Genomic DNA, 9554 nt, shown 5'->3' with positions numbered 1-9554 from the left:
TCCCAGGTGCAGATTTGTTACCGTGACCATTTTCTTTTCCGTTTTTTTTTTTTTTTTTTTTTTTTGTGTGGCAAATGAGAGAAAGGGCGGACAAATACACATTGGTCTGCTAAAATAAAATATTCTGTTTTTCTATATAAGATACAGAATTTTTCAAAGGATTTAACATGACATTCCTAGGGTTAAGGTGCATCCAGATTCTGTAACTAAAACGAAAAAGGAGACAAAAAAAGGGAAGCAATTAGGTTGATGCTCCACAATAGCCATGACCGTGCTGTAAACCCATGAAAATGTTCCAATCCTCATGCATCCTGCTAGTCATCTCTTCTCTTACCGCTAGCAGGAGAGTTTTGCTCTGTAAGGATCTTTAGAACATTAACCAATGCTCGCAGACGGTCCCATATGTTCATGCCATAGAGTGCTTCGACAAGTGACTCCTGGAACTCGAAACCATTTTCTCCAACAGGATACTGTGGTTGGCCAAGCAAGAAAACAAGTCAGATTTGTAATTTTAATTTCTCAGAATTTAAGATAAAGAGAGAGTGATGACACTATATAGACTATATAATTTAGTTCTGAAGTCTGACCTGAATAGGCTTTGGTATCTTGGTTTTAATGTAAGGCCACCATCTATCCTCAACAACTGATTTTACAAGACAGCATGCTCGCAATCCTTCTACACCAGCAAATCTTCCAAATCCACTGTCTTTTACACCACCAAATGGCAGGGACTGGAAATTTATGAGCGATCTTTAGTTCATTGGATTAACAATGTCACCATGGTATAAAAGTCTTTTACCAATGAAAATAATAATGAATGATTTTTCAAAAAGGATACTAAAGAGATCACTGATTTATTTGACAACAAAACTCTTTCACGTTCTCAAGTCAATTCATGAATAACCACCAATCCTTCGTGTTATATGATATCAACTTCATCTTTTATCGCGAAGTGTCTAATATAATCAATGATAGCATTAACTTAATAAGTAGACAACCAGCATTCTGCTATCTTTAAAGCTTGAACTATTCATAGTCAACTATTAAATGAAGAAAAACATTGTTGGTAAAGTCTCTTGTTGTCATACAAGATGGGATGGGATAGAATCCCACCTTCACCAAGGTTGGAGGGGTTTTATGAGATGGGAGAGGACTGCCTCCCCATTCTATTGTCCATAGGTCTGATGAGCTTCCAAAGGACCAAAAACAAAAAGAAAAAAGAAAAACCCCAAGAAAAAAACATGTTATCAAACTGCGACCACTTGAATAAACATTACCTGACACATGTACGTTGATGCAAAATCATTGATGGCAGCAACTCCACAGTGTATCTGGGAAGCTATCTCTTTTGCACGACGCTGGCTGCCGGAAAAAACAGCACAGCCAAGACCATATTTCGAGTCATTAGCAAGCTTGACAGCCTCTTCATCAGTGCTGAATTTCATCAATGGCATGATTGGTCCAAATGCCTGCAAAAATGTAAAAAGCAAGCATTTCTCCATGTGACTAATTGAAGATTAAAGGTACATATGAAAATGCTGAGTAGAACAAAATATATGACTTTGGCTACCTCCTCTTGCATCAACTTCATCGTGTGATTTACATTTTCAATCACAGTAGGGGGGAAAAACTGATCAACTGCACCTTCACCTATATGGCCAAAGCTTCCACGGACAACAAGTTTTGCTCCTTTGTCTAAAGCATCATTCACAAGGTTTTGAAGTCTCTCAGAGTGTTCTTGCAAACATATAGCTCCCATATCATACTTTACAGCATGTGGTGGGCCCTACAAAAGAAGATCAAATAATAGAATCATGAGTTCTAAACATAAAGTACTTAACCTGCTACTTGATCTCAACAGCATGTTCTATATTGATCAAAATTATAAAGTGCAGAGCTCTTGTTGCATGCATATGTCAAGTATAGGTTGTATAACTGTTTCAACAAAACCAGCTGGAAATTTTTTTCATTATTTTTTCCCTCCCAACCTAGCTTATGTTCACAGGTCTTTCTGTAATTGTAATTAAAAGAGCATATGGTGCATGCAACTGTTAACAGTGAAAATTTTGAAGTTAATGTGAAATCATGGAAAGAAAAAGTTGTGAGACAACCTAAAGATTCATCTTCCATATAAAGCATGTTGAAAGGGGACATACTTACAACAGTAACAGATTTTACAATCTTGGAAACTTGACTGACAAATGAAGAATAAACGTCCTTGTGAACATAAAATCTCTCAGCCCCAGCACAGTTCTGCCCACTTGACTGAAGCACAGCTCTCACAGCAATTTGGGCAACCTAAATTGAGTATTATAGTATCCTATTAGGACATATAGTGCTCAAAAGTATTTAAAAAACTCTGGTCCAAAATGTCATTTGCCAATTCATTGTCCAAGCCTGGTAGACATCATAAAACACTAGTAAAGGTAGGAAAAATTCGTACATGTTCCACATCTACATCTTCACATACAATAAATGCATCTTTTCCACCAAGTTCAAGTGTAACCGGTATTAACATCTCAGCAGCATTTCTCATTATCTGTATAAATAGCAGAAGCAAAAAACAATAAGCATTGCAGAAGAGTGCAGTAGTTTCCTAATTATAACAACAGCCAACAACATTAGGTCAAGACTTAGGTACAATTCCTCGAGTTAGTTTCCTTGGCTTCTCTTAAAAGAATAATAATTAATAAGATTAAATATCAGAATTTCCTACTCAATACAAAATGTGTAATAGATCAAATACACAAAATTGCAGTTAAAGATGATCTCTAATGCATGATCAAATACACAAGAAGGGTTGGAAATTTGGAAGCAAGAAGCCTGTTTCAAAAATTAAACAAAAACAAGATATTTATTCAATTAGCCAAAAGAAGATCATACCATCCTACCCACACCAGGTGATCCAACAAATATTATCTTGTCAACAGAAGACACCAGCGCTTCTCCAGTTTCAGCAAACCTGATGAGGGGAGAAGATTGATTACAGGTGGATCGATAAACAAGACTAGAGAAAGACCCCCTCCCCTTCCCTTAAAGAAAAAAAAACAAATAACCCAATACCCTGTTATGACATCAACTAGATTTTCAGGAGCTCCTACAGCAGCAAGGGCTGATTGGATTATTCGAAAATAGAAACATCCAGACCAGCTTGCATGTTCTGAAACCTACAATTACAAGCATATAGTAAAAAGCTTCAGTACAAATCCTTAGAAGATGAGCTATATTTAAAAAGGAAAAAAAAAATTGTTTGATTTCTAAGCCAATTTTCTAATGATATATAGCCTCAATCCCCTGCAACTAACAGTGGCCAGCAGGGATACAGGCTGTTAGACAACTCCACATTGAATCAACTAAGTTATTATGAATATAGAGATGGGTTTTGCGGTGTCCATTTCTAATGAAAATACAATGAGCGTAGAGTGATTAAAGAAAACAGATGTGGGTATACCAACATTACCTACCTTAATCACGATGCTATTTCCAGAAAAAACTGCTGCCAGCATTGGATTAAAAATATTATGAAAAGGATAATTCCATGACACAATGGCACCAATAACTCCAAGAGGGTGGAATTCCACTTTCGATCTCTTGTGAAGCATTGATCTTCCAGAACATCTGCAAATTTTGTCATGAACAACAAAATCACAATACAGTACATACATGTGGTCATTGGGAGTGAACCTAAGTAGTCTAGAAACCATAAAATAAATATAAATATATATATGTATAAAAGGAAGGAAAGATAATGACTCTCTTTGTTTAAAACAGAAAACAAAACTTGGATAGGAAATGGTAAAACTGATTTAGTGATAAGGCCCATGTCTTGAATGAATAAACTAGAGGAGCCCGAGCAATGCCAATATTAAAATGTACACTACCACCAAGATATATCATTCAGGTTGGCAAAAGCAGATAAAGTGCCAACATCATAAAATATCTATCATTGACTGTGCAATTGAACCAAACCATGATGGACAACAAGATATCTACCACAGCAACTAGTAGAGATATATAAGATATAGAAAATGTAATAGGCAGAAGGAAATACCGGTATTCAGGCTTTAGCCACCGCTCACCCTCTGAAAGAAGCCAAGTGATCTTCTCACATGTTGTCATTATCTCCCCTAGAGAGGCATCTACCATCGTCTTCCCCGTATCCCGTGAAGATATTCTAATCAAAGTGATATATGAGTAAGTACACAAACTAATCTCTAAGAAACAGTCTAACACAAGAAAAGAAAAAAAGAATACATGTGGCATCCATGTCAACAGATTACCAAAAAATATATATCTGTTTACACAGTATATAAAAAATAAATCCACCCCCCACCCAAAAAAAAAATAATCACTGATTTGAACATGCCTACATAACGCTTTAGAAAAGAGTAAGGATGAAAAACAGATCTGCATTAGCATGCACACAGCACACGTACATGCAGAGAGAGAAAAAGAGAGAATATGAATAGAGTACTTACTCACATATAAGCTCTTGGTGTTCAATTATATACTTCAAAAGAATCCGGAGAAACTGACGTCTTTGCTTGAAGCTACTCTTTGCCCATGTTTTCTGTGCCTTCCTTGCTTGTGCTACGCGCTCCTTGACCTGAGAATACATTTACACAGCGAATTTCCCAATAATTGTGATATTCTTACTTCCATCACCTTTATCATCTGAAGTGTGTGTGTGTAAATGTGAAATCAGACACTATGGCACAGAATCAAGTTCATCCCCTTAACACCAAATGGAACAAAAACCCTATCCATTTAGAGGAGTACAGTAACACATTACAGCTTCCTACATATTCAATTCACCAATCTCCAAGTCCAAACAAACATAACAGGATTAACCTCATCAGGTGTCAATGCAGGAAAAAACCCCAAGTATTTCATGGTCGCAGGTTCATAGCACTGAACCTTCTTCTCCGATTGCAGCGTCCTTCCCCTTGGAGGTATCTGCACAGTAAACACCAATGAGAGGTAACGAATTGGATGCTTCACATCCATACAACTACGCGACCCACAAACTTCCAAGAAACATGTAGCACAAAGTGAAACAAATTTGAAATAGCCAATACATCATTATGTAACCTTCTTGATTTTCTCTCACACCTTTAATTTTCATTTCTTTTCTCTTTCAAAACAAGAATCCCACTGATTTTAGCATACATAAGCAATTTAAGTAATCTGAAATATTAACCAATCCGTACACTCAATCACACGCATTTTCACATTCCAGTATTGATTAGCTGAGTTTTAACTGCTAGGAATTTAACATGGAAAAATGCAAAGAAAATTAACTACGATCAAGAATTGGAAAGAGATACTTGCATAAATGACAAATCTGATAAAAAAAAAATACAATCAAAAGCTTTGAGAAGCTCACATATATGAAACTGTTCTCCTGCGTCTGATTCCCATCATCCAACACTGCCATTGATTTAACCACACGGACCAGTTAATCACTCATTCAAACGAATGTGTGTGTATAATGCGAGTGAGAGAGAGAGAGTGGTACCATCAGAAGCGTCGACTTCGATCGAAGGCACATTGGGAGGAATGAGCATCAAGAGGAACCTACAAATGGCGTAAGCGAAACCGAGGACGATGAGAGGCCACCAGAACGCCATCGTTTTGAAGCAGAACAACAAAACAAATCAAAAGCCTCTTCTTCTCTTCTGCTTCAACCCCTAGGGTTTCGGGGACTGAACTCTAGCACATCAGAGTCTTTCAGAGTCCAAAGACAATGCTCGAGAAAAGAGTGATAGGTACAGTTTCGTTTTCGAAGGAGAAACAAAATGAAAACAGAAAAAACAAAAGCAACGAAAACAGATTCTCGGAGTTGGCTTTGAATCGGCTTTACTTCTTTATTGGGGTCCTCCTCTTTCTTCGCCGAGAAAATATTAGCAGTTACGATGGCATCTTCATCTTGTGACCTGTCAGATGAGGTTGTAAATTAAAGTGAAGACTCGAGACTCGAGACGAGGAGGGGTAGTTTTTCTTTCTCATTTTCCTGAGAAAAAGTGTTTGAGCATTTGTTACGTATCGTGTACTTTACAAAACGATGACACGTTAATATTTTCGTATATTAATTCATTATATTTGTTATTAAATTATTTACTTTTATAAAATACATAATCAAAATCATAATAATTTGTAAATTATATCATCAAAAATGTAAAGAATTTGACAATTTAATTAATAAAAATGTTAACGTATCATAAAATTGTCATAATTTGTAAACTATATGACTAAAATCAGAACAATTAAAATTATATAAATTAAAGTAAAATTTGATCCAAACTACAAGAATTAAAAGTGAACTTTAACCTTATTTTTTTGGTAAGAAATTCCAAATATTATTGTAAAGTCCCAAAACATATAAATATTATTCTCACTCACTAACAATAATGAAAACGTTCAACTGCAAGGAATTACTTGCTTATAATGTGGACAAGTTTGAATTAATTTTAAAAATAATTAGACTTAGGTTCTTTAGAAAAATAATTTTTAGTAGAGACTGAGGGGTTTTAAAATTTATAAAAAAATTATTTTAATTCATAATAATTTATAATAAAAAAATTTTAATTCATAATAAAGTTCTTTTAATTTATAAGAAATTCTTTTTAATTCATAATAAAGTTCTTCCCCGATTTGAAGGGTATTTTCATCTATTTGAAAGATATTTCTCCTCCTAGAGTGTAGAGTAGGCTTTGTAGAGGCTGCATGTTAGGTTTTAACTCTGAGATTTTAAAATATAAGAGACAAGTGAAGAACAACAAATAAAATAAAGGCAAATATGAGAGATGTAATACGATTGTAAAGCCGGAATTCTAAAACACATGCATCACCGCCATAGGGGTTCTTGAGGCTTTATCATATTCTTACAGCCAACAAAGTGTCAATGTACAGACCCAATATTGGTGTGTTCATATTTAAAGCCAAAGTGAATCTACTATTACTAATACTTAAATTCACTTTTAAGCAATTAATTCAGCTTTACTTTGGACAAATCTATGCTTTTCTAGTTTTCTATTGGTGTCCCCAAAATTCTTTTTCTGAGGGAACACTGTCTTCTCAGTTCCTTTTATTTCTTGCAAGATAATTTTGGTCTGTTGGCCAAACTCCCCAAGTTAACATTGATTCCTATCACTATCAGTACTGTACGGACAAATTTCACCCAGATTTGGGTTCCCCCCAATTATTCTTTTTAGTTGTGAAAGTTTTGGGATGGTATCAAACTATAAATAGCTTCATAGTTTCCTGCTATGAATAGCTTCTTAGTTCCCGTGAAATGATCATTAAACTATGTTGTGACAACAATGCAAATTCATGCATGTGTTCTTGTTGATGGTATTGCTGACTGAGCAACCCATTTAAGCACCTCAGTTACTTTGATCTGCTGATTATTTGGGTAATTCAAAGCTGCACATATAGCAAGGTACACCAGCTCCTTTAGTATTTTCTCTATGTAATAATTTTAACTGGCCTAAAGAAAATGAATTTTTGTTGTATTTAGCACTTAAACTCACTTTTGAAATCAGGATGGTAATTAACATCTGCTTATTCTGCCTGCAGGTCAGAGGCCACTCAGTTATATTCAAGCAAAGAGGTCTTTCTTGACTTTAGCTTTTCAAATTATTCACTGAATTTCTTGAATAAACATTTTGTCATGCTTATGTTGTATTTCATTTCCAAATCATTTTCAAATTTTACTTGCATTTTGTAAGCTGAGAAGGCAGAGGAGAAACAGATAGAGAGTTTGAACTCTTATCAGATTGACTAAAACTTCAATTGTAGTTCAATTTCAGATCCTTTTTGTCTTCCTGCTTCTCAATCTTATCTGACAAACACTTCCTGCAATTAATTGCAGGTTCTATTGGCAAGTCCCAATAATCAAATTGAGGTTTTTTTGCATAGAACAAACCACAACTTCCCATTGAAAGATATATGGAAAGCAGTTACAGATCAGAGAGAGAGTCACAGAGAACCAGAGACCATGTCTCCCTTGAAATCATTCCTGAACATGATGAACTTGTATCCTCCATCAAAGAAAAGATGGAAAACATTTCAGTATCAGTCTGCATCTTCAGGGTCCCCAAGAAACTTCTTGAGGGTCACGAAAAGGGATACATCCCTGGTCATGCCTCCATTGGCCCTTTGCACCATGGAAAGGAAGCCACTAAACTTGCAGAAGATGATAAGTGGCGCTATTGCTATGCACTCCTCAATCGAAAACCGAATCTAGAAGCAAGCCTGGACATCTTGGTGAAAGCTCTTAGAGAGTTGGAACACAAAGCCCGAAAATGCTACGACGAAGAGATTAATCTCTCTAGTGATCACTTTGTGCAGTTGATGTTAATTGATGGTTGCTTCATCATTGAGCTATTTCTCAAGTATATGTACAAGAGCCTTAGGTCCCGGACTGACCCTATATTCAGCAAGCCCGGGATGCTTTTCGATTGCAGGTGCAACATGGTATTACTCGAAAACCAAATTCCCTTCTTTGTTCTTCAAAGGTTGTTTCATTTAGTACCACTTCCAAGACAATGCAATCAGACCCTCAATGAGCTCGCTTCACGTTTCTTCAAAAATTTGATAGGGCCAGAATATGAGCAAGTTATCAGAGACAAGTTTAACCAAGAAGGGTATCATTTACTTGATCTAATCAGGCACTGTATAATCCCAACACATCCAAAACAGCGACCGAAAGAGGGTCAAGACCCCAAAAACTTGGATTGTGCAAAAAAGCTTAAACGAGCTGGGATTAAGTTCAAGAGGGCTTCAAGCCAGAGTTTCTTGGACATCAAGTTTGTTCATGGTGTTTTCAAAATCCCACCTTTCGAACTCCATCAATGCACAGAAACACTTCTCAGGAACCTTATTGTACTTGAGCAGCGGCACATTGATGATACAGTGCAGGCTGTACAGCACATCACATCTTATGCCTACCTCATGGGCTGCCTCGTCAGCTCCGAGAAAGATGTGAAGTTGCTTCGACGAAAAGGAATTCTCACCCACGACGAGGAGAGGGACAAGGAGGTTTTCCAAGTGTTCAAGAAGCTCTGCGAGGAGATTGAAGTGAAGAATTTCTATTATTTGAGGCTTTTTGAAGAGGTGAGCGAGTACAGAGGAAAAAGTTGGCATGGACGGCGGCAGAGCTTGAAGGACAAGTACCGGATCCACAACCCTCCGTCGGTTGTGGTGTTTGTTGTTGCGGTTTTCGTTCTTCTTCTCACGTTTGTTGGAGCTTTCTTTTCCATTCTCTCCTTCGCTCTCCACCATGTTTAGGAACAACAAGCAGTAGTACTGCTCTCTAAACATGTGATGAAACCATACATAATATGAGTGTTACAACTTACATTTACAAGTAATAAATAATGATGGTATGACAATTACCATTTTCGAGTTTGTTATTTTCTAATTAACTAGTAATTATTCTTGTACTATTTTTCTCCACTTCAGGAAAAAGTCTCAATTTTGAATCTCCTTTTCTCCATATAAAGAAAAGATTTACTTTTTCCAATTAGCCTAAATATATAGTATAAGAAGCA

At 36.3% G+C, this 9554-nt stretch overlaps 2 protein-coding genes across 2 annotated transcripts; one reads left to right on the top strand and one right to left on the bottom strand.

Moving 5' to 3' along the window:
* Positions 1-107: 107 nt before the first annotated feature.
* ALDH22A1 (aldehyde dehydrogenase 22A1) lies at positions 108-6005 on the bottom strand. The gene is made up of 14 exons (XM_086231985.1): positions 5519-6005; positions 5387-5430; positions 4852-4956; positions 4479-4606; positions 4052-4174; positions 3465-3618; positions 3064-3167; positions 2884-2962; positions 2444-2539; positions 2161-2298; positions 1571-1786; positions 1278-1469; positions 588-731; positions 108-470 (listed from the first exon to the last, which is right to left on the bottom strand). The coding sequence occupies exons 1-14, from the start codon at positions 5628-5630 to the stop codon at positions 315-317; spliced, it is 1791 nt and encodes a 596-aa protein (XP_086088111.1). The 5' UTR covers positions 5631-6005; the 3' UTR covers positions 108-314.
* A 1930-nt stretch (positions 6006-7935) lies between these two features.
* On the top strand, positions 7936-9291 carry LOC147294427 (UPF0481 protein At3g47200-like). The gene has a single exon (XM_086234455.1). It carries the CDS (start codon positions 7951-7953, stop codon positions 9289-9291), a length of 1341 nt encoding a protein of 446 aa, XP_086090581.1. The 5' UTR covers positions 7936-7950.
* Positions 9292-9554: the final 263 nt, after the last annotated feature.

This window comes from Dryas octopetala, chromosome 2 (genome assembly GCF_963921425.1).
Source record: "Dryas octopetala chromosome 2, drDryOcto1.1, whole genome shotgun sequence".
NCBI lineage: Eukaryota > Viridiplantae > Streptophyta > Magnoliopsida > Rosales > Rosaceae > Dryas > Dryas octopetala.
This window is presented reverse-complemented; position numbering and strand designations above follow the sequence as displayed.